This window comes from Gymnoscopelus braueri (assembly GCF_963280865.1).
Source record: "Gymnoscopelus braueri genome assembly, chromosome: 24".
In the NCBI taxonomy this organism is placed as follows: Eukaryota; Metazoa; Chordata; class Actinopteri; order Myctophiformes; family Myctophidae; genus Gymnoscopelus; species Gymnoscopelus braueri.
Window position 1 is genome coordinate 371,231 of NC_137626.1, and position 16,270 is coordinate 387,500.

At 40.8% G+C, this 16,270-nt stretch overlaps 1 protein-coding gene across 1 annotated transcript; it reads right to left on the reverse strand.

Annotated features, from left to right (window-relative positions):
- Positions 1-4,094: 4,094 nt before the first annotated feature.
- Positions 4,095-15,078, reverse strand: LOC308080959 (uncharacterized protein). The gene is made up of 5 exons (XM_080423100.1): positions 14,804-15,078; positions 7,930-8,118; positions 7,125-7,316; positions 5,539-5,742; positions 4,095-4,280 (listed from the first exon to the last, which is right to left on the reverse strand). The coding sequence occupies exons 1-5, from the start codon at positions 14,972-14,974 to the stop codon at positions 4,128-4,130; spliced, it is 909 nt and encodes a 302-aa protein (XP_080279226.1). The 5' UTR covers positions 14,975-15,078; the 3' UTR covers positions 4,095-4,127.
- Between the last annotated feature and the right edge of the window lie 1,192 nt (positions 15,079-16,270).

The window sequence follows — 16,270 nt, forward strand, 5'->3', positions numbered from 1 at the left end:
TCTGTCTCTCCTACACTGTCTCTCTCTCAGCTGTCCTACTGTCTGTCTCTCCTACCCTGTCTCTCTCTCAGCTGTCCTACTGTCTGTCTCTCCTACCCTGTCTCTCTCTCAGCTGTCCTACTGTCTGTCTCTCCTACCCTGTCTCTCTCTCAGCTGTCCTACTGTCTGTCTCTCCTACACTGTCTGTCTCTCAGCTGTCCTACTGTCTGTCTCTCCTACACTGTCTGTCTCTAAGCTGTCCTACTGTCTGTCTCTCCTACACTGTCTGTCTCTCAGCTGTCCTACTGTCTGTCTCTCCTACACTGTCTGTCTCTCCTACACTGTCTGTCTCTCCTACACTGTCTGTCTCTCAGCTGTCCTACTGTCTGTCTGTCTCTCCTACACTGTCTGTCTCTCCTACACTGTCTGTCTCTCAGCTGTCCTACTGTCTGTCTCTACTACACTGTCTGTCTCTCCTACACTGTCTGTCTCTACTACACTGTCTCTCTCTCAGCTGTCCTACTGTCTGTCTCTCCTACACTGTCTGTCTCTACTACACTGTCTCTCTCTCAGCTGTCCTACTGTCTGTCTCTACTACACTGTCTGTCTCTCAGCTGTCCTACTGTCTGTCTCTCCTACACTGTCTGTCTCTACTACACTGTCTCTCTCTCAGCTGTCCTACTGTCTGTCTCTACTACACTGTCTGTCTCTACTACACTGTCTGTCTCTCAGCTGTCCTACTGTCTGTCTCTCCTACACTGTCTGTCTCTCAGCTGTCCTACTGTCTGTCTCTCCTACACTGTCTGTCTCTACTACACTGTCTGTCTCTCAGCTGTCCTACTGTCTGTCTCTCCTACACTGTCTGTCTCTCAGCTGTCCTACTGTCTGTCTCTCCTACACTGTCTGTCTCTCAGCTGTCCTACTGTCTGTCTCTCCTACACTGTCTGTCTCTCAGCTATCCTACTGTCTGTCTGTCCTACACTGTCTCTCTCTCAGCTGTCCTACTGTCTGTCTCTACTACACTGTCTCTCTCTCTCAGCTGTCCTACTGTCTGTCTCTCCTACACTGTCTGTCTCTCAGCTGTCCTACTGTCTGTCTCTCCTACACTGTCTCTCTCTCACCTTTCCTACTGTCTGTCTCTCCTACACTGTCTCTCTCTCAGCTGTCCTACTGTCTGTCTCTCCTACACTGTCTCTCTCTCACCTTTCCTACTGTCTGTCTCTCCTACCCTGTCTCTCTCTCAGCTGTCCTACTGTCTGTCTCTCCTACACTGTCTCTCTCTCAGCTGTCCTACTGTCTGTCTCTCCTACCCTGTCTCTCTCTCAGCTGTCCTACTGTCTGTCTCTCCTACCCTGTCTCTCTCTCAGCTGTCCTACTGTCTGTCTCTCCTACACTGTCTGTCTCTCAGCTGTCCTACTGTCTGTCTCTCCTACACTGTCTGTCTCTAAGCTGTCCTACTGTCTGTCTCTCCTACACTGTCTGTCTCTCAGCTGTCCTACTGTCTGTCTCTCCTACACTGTCTGTCTCTCCTACACTGTCTGTCTCTCCTACACTGTCTGTCTCTCAGCTGTCCTACTGTCTGTCTCTCCTACACTGTCTGTCTCTCCTACACTGTCTGTCTCTCAGCTGTCCTACTGTCTGTCTCTACTACACTGTCTGTCTCTCCTACACTGTCTGTCTCTACTACACTGTCTCTCTCTCAGCTGTCCTACTGTCTGTCTCTCCTACACTGTCTGTCTCTACTACACTGTCTCTCTCTCAGCTGTCCTACTGTCTGTCTCTACTACACTGTCTGTCTCTCAGCTGTCCTACTGTCTGTCTCTCCTACACTGTCTCTCTCTCAGCTGTCCTACTGTCTGTCTCTCCTACACTGTCTGTCTCTACTACACTGTCTGTCTCTCAGCTGTCCTACTGTCTGTCTCTCCTACACTGTCTGTCTCTCAGCTGTCCTACTGTCTGTCTCTCCTACACTGTCTGTCTCTCAGCTGTCCTACTGTCTGTCTCTCCTACACTGTCTGTCTCTCAGCTATCCTACTGTCTGTCTGTCCTACACTGTCTCTCTCTCAGCTGTCCTACTGTCTGTCTCTACTACACTGTCTCTCTCTCAGCTGTCCTACTGTCTGTCTCTCCTACACTGTCTGTCTCTCAGCTGTCCTACTGTCTGTCTCTACTACACTGTCTCTCTCTCAGCTGTCCTACTGTCTGTCTCTCCTACGCTGTCTGTCTCTCTAGTGTAAAACATCAGACAGAAAACATTAGAGTTCAGTTAGGATACATTTATTGAGTTATTTATTAGACTCTGGAATTTTCCCAAATGAATGAAGTGTTGTTTATATAAATGTGACATTTATGTATTTATCTCTGAGCGTAAACAAACGTTTCTTTGGCACCAGATGCATTTCGTTCAGTGGTGGAAAAAGTACTCACATTTCTTACTTAAGTAAAAGTATCAATACTGTAACGTTGAAGTACTCTGTTACAGGTAAAAGTCCGGAATTAAACAATTTACTTGAGTAAAAGTACAAAAGTATTGGTATCAAAATGTACTATAAGTACCGAAAGTAGAGAGTACTCATTATGCAGAATGTCCCATTTCACAAGTTTTCAAATGTGTAAAAAATATTTTGAAAATAGCTGATCTACAAGCTCACAGTGAGCTTGTAGATCAGCTATTTTCAAATGGCCAAAATGTATATAGGTTTGAAGAGGTTAATGTATGTTTTGTAATAATAATCTAAATCTCAATCTCAAAATTGTAGTACAGTACGGTACTTAAGTAAATGTACTTAGTTACTTTCCACCACTGATTTTGTTTGTTAGAAACATTCAAGAAAAACTACAATAACAACAAACGCAACAAAAACAACCAAGCCTCTAGCTACAGATTACATACAGACAGATTACAGATTACTACGGACAGATTACATACTGAAGTGTTTCTATCTATAAGTGTTAAATAACTCTATATTGTGATATTTGTCTCTCCAGCTCCTTAGTAAATAGAAAATACATTTTCAGGGTTAGGATACCAATTTAGTCCAAACAGGATAAACAAGTGAAACAGGAAGTGATGTCATAGAGAACTGAAACACTATAAAACATGATATCCTGATTGGCTGAAATTGTCATCCCATGGACAGTAAGAATGTTTTACACATATTTTAACAAGAAAGAAGAAAGAAATAAAGTTTTGTATTAAACAAAAAATATCACGTACACTTCCTTTAAAATACTCTGTAAGAGACAGACAGACAGACAGACAGACAGACAGACAGACAGACAGACAGACAGACAGACAGACAGACAGACAGACAGAGAGTTAAGGTCACAAGTGTTTTCACAGCACACACACACACACACACACACACACACACACACACACACACACACACACACACACACACACACACACACACACACACACACACACCTACAGTATACACAAGTACAGTAACACACGTAGCGTTAGCAAAGATAAAAGTCAAGGTTGTTCTGTTTGCATCCTGTTTCACATGAGAAACACACACCTGACACACACACACACGCACAGTGTGCGTGCGTGTGTGTGCGAGCATGTGTGTGTGTGTGTGTGTGTGTGTGTGTGTGTGTGTGTGTGTGTGTGTGTGCGTGCGTGCGTGAGAGAGCTATACTATGACAAAATACAATATTCATGTTACATAATTATATATCTATTAGTGAGTGTGTGTGTGTGTGTGTGTGTGTGTGTGTGTGTGTGTGTGTGTGTGTGTGTGTGTGTGTGTGTGTGTGTGTGTGTGTGTGTGTGTGTGTGTGTCTCTGTGTGTGTGTGTGTGTGTGTGTGTGTGTGTGTGTGTGTGTGTGTGTGTGTGTGTGTGTGTGTGTGTGTGTGTGTGTGTGTGTGTGTGTGTCTCTGTGTGTGTGTGTGTGTGTGTGTGTGTGTGTGTGTGTGTGTGTGTGTGTGTGTGTGTGTGTGTGTGTGTGTGTGTCTGTGTCTGTGTCTGTGTGTGTGTGTGTGTGTGTGTGTGTGTGTGTCTCTGTGTGTGTGTGTGTGTGTGTGTGTGTGTGTGTGTGTGTGTGTGTGTGTGTGTGTGTGTGTGTGTGTGTGTGTGTGTGTGTGTGTGTGTAGTATATAGGTATCACTTTGTGTACTCCATGTAGATGATGTAGATTTAAGTAGAAACTCCTTCCTCCCTCTCTTTCTCTTCCACGTTCATCTCTCCTTCTTTCTCTCCTTTCATTTCTCCTTTCATCCCTCCTTCCTTCTCTCCTTCCTCGTCCTCTTCCTCTTCCTCGTGGGGCGGAGCTACGTGTGACTCCTCCTCCTGTATTGATTGGACGATATGAAAATGCCTCATGAGTCACTGCAATTATTATTATCATCATCATCATCATCATCATCATCATCATCATCATCAACCTGGTAAACCTGGTAAACCACTCCCCCTCCGTAAATGTCATTTCCATAAGTTTCCAGCAGTGAGTCTGGACTGAGAGCCTTTCTGCTCACAACATAAACTCTCCTATCAGCGTCCTCCATCATTGTTCTGTGATTGACAGCGGACGTTGGCCAATCAGGTGGAAGCCGAGTGAACCCGAATGGAGCCGAGCGAAAAGGGAACGGCGGCCATTAAAACTCTGTTTTCTCTCCACTGTTTTAAAACTTCAAAACGCTCTCAAACTTCTTCTGTGAGGCACGGAATTTACTTTTAAGAAATTTTTCGGATAGCATTTAGTTGTTTAACTTCATATATGTGGTCAATTAATCATGACAGAGCCTATTTAAAAATACAAATTCAGAGAACCGGCAGGGGCGGGCAGTGATAGTCACGTATCCGTATAAAGCAACCTCTTTACGGCATGGTCCTTTCAAATGTCCCCTTGTGTCACGTTGCTCTGTCAACAGTATTACTCCCACCCAGCTGCCGCCCACAGCCAATCAGCCAATCAGCCAAATAGGAGTTCATACCAGACTCACTACTGAAAGTTGTGGTTCCACAGATAGAAAGCCCATTCATTTTCCCGATAATGAAAATATGCAAAGGAGCACTTCACTCATTTTCATCCATATCTTCATAAAATGTGTCTTTTATCATTAAAGCTCATTATAATATTATATCTTATCTTATATTATATCATATCTTCATAAAATGTGTCTCTTATCATTAAAGCTCATTCTAATATTATATCTTATTTTATATTATATCATATCTTCATATAATTGGTCTCTAATCATTAATGCTCATTATTTAAGGAGCCCCTCGTGAATGAGAAAAACAAGACCAAAATAAACAGATTAAATATATTGTAAGTAATTTAATTTAATTTATTTCTAGTAATGTATTCATTTTATTGTTAGAATAAGTGTTCATAAGTAAGTAATAAGTAATAAGTCCATTTACCTCACAGGAGGATATCGACACATTTGCTATCATTTTAATTCTCCACAATACGATTACGTATTGTTGTAACAAATCATATGTATATTTTTATTTCATTATCGTTAATGAATAATAAACAGTAATATTGTTATTATAATAATAATAACAACATAATAGTAATAAATAATAATATTCCCTCTACCTCTTCCTCAGGGGGCGGGTATACAGGTGGCTCCTCCCCTTGTGGGAGGGTCTCTGACAGAGGGGGCGGGTATACAGGTAGCTCCTCCCCTTGTGGGAGGGTCTCTGACAGAGCGTACTCCTCACTCACGTCCTCCGTCGCCACGGAGACGTCCGCCTCCGGAGCAAAGCATTCTGGGATGTCGTCGGCCATGTTGGGTGCCGGCTGGTGGAAAGTAATTAAAGTACATTTACTCAAGTACTGTATTCAAGTATACTTTATACTTCTACTCCACTACATCGCAAATATTGTGCTTTTTACTGCACTACAATTATTTGTAGATTTATTAGTGTGGTTGCCCTAACAGGGCAACCACACTATAGTACTCTTCCCACTTTATTCCACAGTCAAGATAAACTTTATTTCAAACCGCGTCTCCTCCCACAGTTTTTATCGCCCAATTTTGTGCCATATGTCAAAAGGACCGGCTTGACCGGGAATCGTGCGCTTGTATTTTGCTAAGAGATTGGTTAAATAGTTTAATTGATTGATTTATTACATTGATTTACTGACATTAAATTTCCCCATCCACTTTAATGGAAAAGTGAAAAAACTCAAATTCAAGCATTTTTTTTTCTCAGAAAGCGTAAGAGCTAGAGTTACCAGATTTGGAGGGGAGGTTCAAAATTTAGTCTGATATTATTTAAAAAAAATAATCACACCCTTTGGCCTCATGGTGGTGCTATAACAGTCCACTTTACGTTTTGGCCTTAAACTCTTGAACCGTAGGTCATAGAATAAAAATATTTATTTTCCTTAGATTCCTTGGGTCATGACGCAACTCCCCATATAGGCCACGCCCATTTGCGTTAGGATAGATTTTCCGCCATTTTGAATTTTCTTCAAAAGACACTTTTAGCTCCTTCTCCCACATATTTTGTCCAAATTTCACAAAAATCGGTACACATGATCTCTCATGAAATGCGATAAACATGTCGAAACGGCATTTTGATAGTCCTTACCGTTCGTCCGTAAATGGCTTCCAAAGTTAGCGGGAGGGGCCCGTTTTACCAAAAATGCCAGAAATCACAAACGAAACGTCCGGTCAATCCCAAATTTGAATCACATGTTGAGGGTGGTTTACTCAACGAATCCCCAAAAGCATTTCCACTTTGACCCATAGGGGGCGCCACAAATGCACAAAACATAACCGTTTGATGCAAAAACATGATTTTGGGGGGGATCAATCCTCTCAAAATGAAATAAAAGTGATATCAGGAGTGACGTGACAATATGATTGGCCCGTTACATTTGTGGGAGGGGCCTATTTCCAAAATCAAAACGGCACGTATCGCGAAGGCAGGATCCGATCGGCACCCGAATGGCACGTTGTGCGGCCTCTGACGGTATTCCTCCCGGCGTATCCCTCGAGTCCCGGCGGCCGCGACCGGCGACCAGCCTCGGTGCAACCACACTTTGCAATTTCCCAGAATTGCGACGCGTCTAGTTATTACTACAATACCAAACTTTTACTTTGAAAGTGTAAAGTACATTTTGACGCCAGTACTTTTACTTTGAAAGTGTAAAGTACATTTTGACAGCGGTACCTTTTCGGGGGCGTGGTCGGCAGCGGCAGTGGGCGGGGCCAGCTGGGAGTGGACCTGGGTGAAAGGGACGTCCGGGTCGGGGCTGCCCAGCGGGGAGAGCTCGATCTGGGCCTCGGTGCCAGGCGAGTCCCCGGTCTGAAGCCCGGCCTCTGGGTCTCCAACGGCCGGCTCTGAGGATGTGGAACCTCCACGCTGAAACACACACAGGACAGGAGTGTGTGTGTGCGTGTGTGTGTGTGTGTGTGTGTGTGTGTGTGTGTGTGTGTGTGTGTGTGTGTGTGTGTGTGTGTGTGTGTGTGTGTGGGGGTGTGTGTGTGTGTGTGTGTGTGTGTGTGTGTGTTTTTTCATTTCAGCTAACACCCCTGATGTCATTGTTAATGAAAACCACAGAGAGGTGTTCATTCTGGAGGTCGGCTGTACTTTTGTTTACAGCTTAGAGGAAGCCTTCCTAAACAAAGTGCTAACATATCATCAGCAGCATTAGACCATCTCTCAGCTTATTGCCTTATGGAGCAGATTAAAAGATACACGCTACCGTTCATGTTCAATGGAAACCAGTGACATGAAGATACAAAGATACATCCCACGTTGTAGCTGTAGCTCTATAGCGACAAAGATGCAAAGCTACACATTCAAGTTGAACTGTGTTCAACTTCCAGATACAAAGATACAAAGATACAACTGTAGCTCTGATGTCCGCACGTTTGATGACGTCAGCGACCGTGTTGAGCAACACAGATACAAAGCAACACAGACACAAAGATGTATGTGCGTGCGTGTGTGCGTGCGTGCGTGCGTGTCTAACCTTCCTGATGCTGAAGGTCAAAGGTGACACCTTGAAGGGGGAGGAGCTCTTCTCTCCAGGACTCTTCTGCTGGTGACTGAAACTCTTCTTAATCTTCTCTCTCTGTTCCTGAGACACGATCTTACTGCCCAACTTATTCATCTTCTGTCCAATGTTCTGCCTGGAGAACACCTTCTTTATGCTGTCAACCTGTAAAACATTCATATAATACATTCATATAATACATTCATATAATACATTCATATAATATCATTTATTCATCTTCTGTCCAATGTTCTACGTGGATAAAAACCTGTTTTATGCTGTCAACCTGTTGACAGAGACCCTGTAAACTTTACAGGGTCTCTGCACATTTATAAAGTGACTATTCAACACATCACCCGCCAAGGTATTAAACATGGTTTGTTATCCCCTTGCCAGCGTAATTACCTTCATCCCATGATATTTGAAACGCCGTGGAAGCGACATTGTGTTCCAAAAAAAATAGTCCCTGTGGATAGGCGGAGGGATCTGTGTATTCAGAGGAACAACAACATTCCAACCGCGATCCGCCATGTTGCAAAAAACAGCAACTGAGTTAGAGACACTTTTCTGAAAACGACTTTATGCGTGTTGGCGGACCAGTGAGTCTCCTTTGTGTCTCCTACCGGTTACATTAGCATCTTTACTTTGTGTCTCCTACCAGATACATTAACATCTTTACTTTGTGTCTCCTACCAGATACATTAGCATCTTTACTTTGTGTCTCCTACCAGATACATTAGCATCTTTACTTTTTGTCTCCTACCAGATACATTAACATCTTTACTTTGTGTCTCCTACCAGATACATTAGTATCTTTACTTTGTGTCTCCTACCAGATACATTAGTATCTTTACTTTGTGTCTCCTACCAGATACATTAGCATCTTTACTTTGTGTCTCCTACCAGATACATTAGCATCTTTACTTTGTGTCTCCTACCAGAGACATTAGCATCTTTACTTTGAGTCTCCTACCAGAGACATTAGCATCTTTACTTTGAGTCTCCTACCAGATACATTAACATCTTTACTTTGTGTCTCCTACCAGATACATTAGTATCTTTACTTTGTGTCTCCTATCAGATACATTAGCATCTTTACTTTGTGTCTCCTACCAGATACATTAGCATCTTTACTTTGTGTCTCCTATCAGAGACATTAGCATCTTTACTTTGAGTCTCCTACCAGATACATTAACATCTTTACTTTGTGTCTCCTACCAGATACATTAGCATCTTTACTTTGTGTCTCCTACCAGATACATTAACATCTTTACTTTGTGTCTCCTACCAGATACATTAACATCTTTACTTTGTGTCTCCTACCAGATACATTAGCATCTTTACTTTGTGTCTCCTACCAGATACATTAGCATATTTACTTTGTGTCTCCTACCAGAGACATTAGCATCTTTACTTTGTGTCTCCTACCAGAGACATTAGCATCTTTACTTTGTGTCTCCTACCAGATACATTAGCATCTTTACTTTGTGTCTCCTACCAGATACATTAGCATATTTACTTTGTGTCTCCTACCAGAGACATTAGCATCTTTACTTTGTGTCTCCTACCAGAGACATTAGCATCTTTACTTTGTGTCTCCTACCAGATACATTAGCATCTTTACTTTGTGTCTCCTACCAGATACATTAGCATCTTTACTTTGTGTCTCCTACCAGATACATTAACATCTTTACTTTGTGTCTCCTACCAGATACATTAACATCTTTACTTTGTGTCTCCTACCAGATACATTAGCATCTTTACTTTGTGTCTCCTACCAGATACATTAACATCTTTACTTTGTGTCTCCTACCAGATACATTAGCATCTTTACTTTGTGTCTCCTACCAGATACATTAACATCTTTACTTTGTGTCTCCTACCAGATACATTAACATCTTTACTTTGTGTCTCCTACCAGATACATTAGCATCTTTACTTTGTGTCTCCTACCAGATACATTAGCATCTTTACTTTGTGTCTCCTACCAGATACATTAGCATCTTTACTTTGTGTCTCCTACCAGATACATTAACATCTTTACTTTGTGTCTCCTACCAGATACATTAGCATCTTTACTTTGTGTCTCCTACCAGATACATTAACATCTTTACTTTGTGTCTCCTACCAGATACATTAGCATCTTTACTTTGTGTCTCCTACCAGATACATTAGCATCTTTACTTTGTGTCTCCTACCAGATACATTAGCATCTTTACTTTGTGTCTCCTACCAGATACATTAGCATCTTTACTTTGTGTCTCCTACCAGATACATTAACATCTTTACTTTGTGTCTCCTACCAGATACATTAACATCTTTACTTTGTGTCTCCTACCAGATACATTAGCATCTTTACTTTGTGTCTCCTACCAGATACATTAACATCTTTACTTTGTGTCTCCTACCAGATACATTAGCATCTTTACTTTTTGTCTCCTACCAGATACATTAACATCTTTACTTTGTGTCTCCTACCAGATACATTAGTATCTTTACTTTGTGTCTCCTACCAGATACATTAGTATCTTTACTTTGTGTCTCCTACCAGATACATTAGCATCTTTACTTTGTGTCTCCTACCAGATACATTAGCATCTTTACTTTGTGTCTCCTACCAGAGACATTAGCATCTTTACTTTGAGTCTCCTACCAGAGACATTAGCATCTTTACTTTGAGTCTCCTACCAGATACATTAACATCTTTACTTTGTGTCTCCTACCAGATACATTAGTATCTTTACTTTGTGTCTCCTATCAGATACATTAGCATCTTTACTTTGTGTCTCCTACCAGATACATTAGCATCTTTACTTTGTGTCTCCTATCAGAGACATTAGCATCTTTACTTTGAGTCTCCTACCAGATACATTAACATCTTTACTTTGTGTCTCCTACCAGATACATTAGCATCTTTACTTTGTGTCTCCTACCAGATACATTAACATCTTTACTTTGTGTCTCCTACCAGATACATTAACATCTTTACTTTGTGTCTCCTACCAGATACATTAGCATCTTTACTTTGTGTCTCCTACCAGATACATTAGCATATTTACTTTGTGTCTCCTACCAGAGACATTAGCATCTTTACTTTGTGTCTCCTACCAGAGACATTAGCATCTTTACTTTGTGTCTCCTACCAGATACATTAGCATCTTTACTTTGTGTCTCCTACCAGATACATTAGCATATTTACTTTGTGTCTCCTACCAGAGACATTAGCATCTTTACTTTGTGTCTCCTACCAGAGACATTAGCATCTTTACTTTGTGTCTCCTACCAGATACATTAGCATCTTTACTTTGTGTCTCCTACCAGATACATTAGCATCTTTACTTTGTGTCTCCTACCAGATACATTAACATCTTTACTTTGTGTCTCCTACCAGATACATTAACATCTTTACTTTGTGTCTCCTACCAGATACATTAGCATCTTTACTTTGTGTCTCCTACCAGATACATTAACATCTTTACTTTGTGTCTCCTACCAGATACATTAGCATCTTTACTTTGTGTCTCCTACCAGATACATTAACATCTTTACTTTGTGTCTCCTACCAGATACATTAACATCTTTACTTTGTGTCTCCTACCAGATACATTAGCATCTTTACTTTGTGTCTCCTACCAGATACATTAGCATCTTTACTTTGTGTCTCCTACCAGATACATTAGCATCTTTACTTTGTGTCTCCTACCAGATACATTAACATCTTTACTTTGTGTCTCCTACCAGATACATTAGCATCTTTACTTTGTGTCTCCTACCAGATACATTAACATCTTTACTTTGTGTCTCCTACCAGATACATTAGCATCTTTACTTTGTGTCTCCTACCAGATACATTAACATCTTTACTTTGTGTCTCCTACCAGATACATTAACATCTTTACTTTGTGTCTCCTACCAGATACATTAGCATCTTTACTTTGTGTCTCCTACCAGATACATTAGCATCTTTACTTTGTGTCTCCTACCAGATACATTAGCATCTTTACTTTGTGTCTCCTACCAGATACATTAACATCTTTACTTTGTGTCTCCTACCAGATACATTAGCATCTTTACTTTGTGTCTCCTACCAGATACATTAGCATCTTTACTTTGTGTCTCCTACCAGATACATTAACATCTTTACTTTGTGTCTCCTACCAGAGACATTAACATCTTTACTTTGTGTCTCCTACCAGAGACATTAACATCTTTACTTTGTGTCTCCTACCAGATACATTAGTATCTTTACTTTGTGTCTCCTACCAGAGACATTAACATCTTTACTTTGTGTCTCCTACCAGATACATTAGTATCTTTACTTTGTGTCTCCTACCAGAGACATTAACATCTTTACTTTGTGTCTCCTACCAGATACATTAGTATCTTTACTTTGTGTCTCCTACCAGATACATTAACATCTTTACTTTGTCTCCTACAAGATACATTAGTATCTTTACTTTGTGTCTCCTACCAGATACATTAACATCTTTACTTTGTCTCCTACAAGATACATTAGTATCTTTACTTTGTGTCTCCTACCAGATACATTAACATCTTTACTTTGTGTCTCCTACCAGATACATTAGCATCTTTACTTTGTGTCTCCTACCAGAGACATTAACATCTTTACTTTGTGTCTCCTACCAGATACATTAGCATCTTTACTTTGTGTCTCCTACCAGATACATTAACATCTTTACTTTGTGTCTCCTACCAGATACATTAGCATCTTTACTTTGTGTCTCCTACCAGATACATTAGTATCTTTACTCTGTGTCTCCTACCAGATACATTAGCATCTTTACGTTGTGTCTCCTACCAGAGACATTAGCATCTTTACTTTGTGTCTCCTACCAGATACATTAGTATCTTTACTTTGTGTCTCCTACCAGATACATTAGCATCTTTACTTTGTGTCTCCTACCAGAGACATTAGCATCTTTACTTTGTGTCTCCTACCAGAGACATTAGCATCTTTACTTTGTGTCTCCTACCAGAGACATTAGTATCTTTACTTTGTGTCTCCTACCAGAGACATTAGCATCTTTACTTTGTGTCTCCTACCAGAGACATTAGCATCTTTACTTTGTGTCTCCTACCAGATACATTAGCATCTTTACTTTGTGTCTCCTACCAGATACATTAGCATCTTTACTTTGTGTCTCCTACCAGAGACATTAGCATCTTTACTTTGTGTCTCCTACCAGATACATTAGCATCTTTACTTTGTGTCTCCTACCAGAGACATTAGCATCTTTACTTTGTGTCTCCTACCAGATACATTAGCATCTTTACTTTGTGTCTCCTACCAGATACATTAGCATCTTTACTCTGTGTCTCCTACCAGATACATTAGCATCTTTACTTTGTGTCTCCTACCAGAGACATTAGCATCTTTACTTTGTGTCTCCTACCAGATACATTAACATCTTTACTTTGTGTCTCCTACCAGATACATTAGCATCTTTACTTTGTGTCTCCTACCAGAGACATTAGCATCTTTACTTTGTGTCTCCTACCAGATACATTAACATCTTTACTTTGTGTCTCCTACCAGAGACATTAGCATCTTTACTTTGTGTCTCCTACCAGATACATTAGTATCTTTACTTTGTGTCTCCTACCAGATACATTAGCATCTTTACTTTGTGTCTCCTACCAGATACATTAGCATCTTTACTTTGTGTCTCCTACCAGAGACATTAGCATCTTTACTTTGTGTCTCCTACCAGATACATTAGTATCTTTACTTTGTGTCTCCTACCAGAGACATTAGCATCTTTACTTTGTGTCTCCTACCAGAGACATTAGCATCTTTACTTTGTGTCTCCTACCAGATACATTAGCATCTTTACTTACATTAAGCATCTTTACTTTGTGTCTCCTACCAGAGACATTAGCATCTTTACTTTGTGTCTCCTACCAGATACATTAGCATCTTTACTTTGTGTCTCCTACCAGAGACATTAGCATCTTTACTTTGTGTCTCCTACCAGAGACATTAGCATCTTTACTTTGTGTCTCCTACCAGAGACATTAGCATCTTTACTTTGTGTCTCCTACCAGATACATTAACATCTTTACTTTGTGTCTCCTACCAGATACATTAGCATCTTTACTTTGTGTCTCCTACCAGAGACATTAGCATCTTTACTTTGTGTCTCCTACCAGATACATTAACATCTTTACTTTGTGTCTCCTACCAGAGACATTAGCATCTTTACTTTGTGTCTCATACCAGATACATTAGCATCTTTACTTTGTGTCTCCTACCAGAGACATTAGCATCTTTACTTTGTGTCTCCTACCAGATACATTAACATCTTTACTTTGTGTCTCCTACCAGATACATTAGCATCTTTACTTTGTGTCTCCTACCAGAGACATTAGCATCTTTACTTTGTGTCTCCTACCAGATACTACCAGAGACATTAACATCTTTACTTTGTGTCTCCTACCAGATACATTAACATCTTTACTTCGTGTCTCCTACCGGTTACATTAGCATCTTTCCAACAGTCATCATATTATTGTCTCAGAGACAAAAACTAAAAAGTCTCCATGAATTCAAGTCTTCATGGTTTGTGTTACTGATAGAAAATAAGATTTTTGGGTGAACTATCCCTTTAACATTTATCTATGGAACGCCTCAACTAAGAGCTTGTGGGGGTGAGGGGGGGGGTACACAGTTTAAATATTATTATTTATTTATTTGTACCTTCTATTAAAGTATTTATACTTAGAAGTTTTGAGTATTTGTACCTTCTATTAAAGTATTTATACTTAGAAGTATTGAGTATTTGTACCTTCTATTACAGTATTTATACTTAGAAATACTGAGTATTTCTACCTTCTTCAAACTGGAGCGTTTCATCTTCTCCGCTCTGGTCTTGTCCATGTGCTCCAGGTCCTGAAGCTCCTCCCCTTCCTCCTCAAGCTCCGCCTCCAGGCCCACGTCCTCGTCAGACGATAGGTCGATGGTGTGAAGCCCCTCCTCCTCCAGGGAGCGGTTGGTGTCCATCGCGGGGGCGAGGCTTAAATCGTCTCCGCCCACTTCCTGGTTGTCACGGGGATACGGAACCGGTTCCTTCACGTAAACACTGGAGGGAATCTCATTCTCATCCTGAGAGACAGACAGACAGACAGACAGACAGAAAGGTAGACAGACAGACAGATAGTCAGACAGACAGGTAGACAGACAGATAGTCAGACAGACAGGTAGACAGACAGATAGTCAGACAGACAGGTAGACAGACAGATAGTCAGACAGACAGGTAGACAGACAGACAGACAGATAGACAGACAGATAGTCAGACAGACAGGTAGACAGACAGATAGTCAGACAGACAGGTAGACAGACAGATAGTCAGACAGACAGACAGATAAACAGACAGACAGACAGACAGACAGACAGACAGACAGACAGACAGACAGACAGACAGACAGACAGACAGACAGACAGACAGACAGACAGACAGACAGACAGACAGACAGACAGACAGACAGACAGACAGACAGGTAGAGAGACAGGTAGAGAGAGAAAGAGAGACAGACAGACAGAGAGACAGGTCAAAGATGATAAATAAATAAACAAACAAACCCCTTCATGGTTAAATAAAGAGCGCTTAGCTTCACGTCGGGGTCTAGATTTCTGTCGGGGGTAAAAATAGAATAGCAGATCTACAAGCTCACAACACGTCACAGTGCAACATGTTGTGAGCTTGTAGGTCGGCTATTTTCACAATATTTGTAAAAGGGCGACTTCACCTTTTTTCAACCTATGTTGATATGATTGGTCCTCTCTAATGCTCATTACAATATTATATTATATCTTATCTTTATATAATTGGTCCATTTTTACAATGCAGTCATTTATAACAGTCTCTTTATCTAGAGTGACTTACAATAAACAAGGTAAACACAATGTGACAGTGTAGTGTCTCAGTAAACTATAGGATCATAGAATACAGAGACAGTGTAGTGTCTCAGTAAACTATAGGATCATAGAATACAGAGACAGTGTAGTGTCTCAGTAAACTATAGGATCATAGAATACAGAGACAGTGTAGTGTCTCAGTAAACTATAGGATCATAGAATACAGAGACAGTGTAGTGTCTCAGTAAACTATAGGATCATAGAATACACAGAGACAGTGTAGTGTCTCAGTAAACTATAGGATCATAGAATACAGAGAGACAGTGTAGTGTCTCAGTAAACTATAGGATCATAGAATACAGAGACAGTGTAGTGTCTCAGTAAACTATAGGATCATAGAATACAGAGACAGTGTAGTGTCTCAGTAAACTATAGGATCAT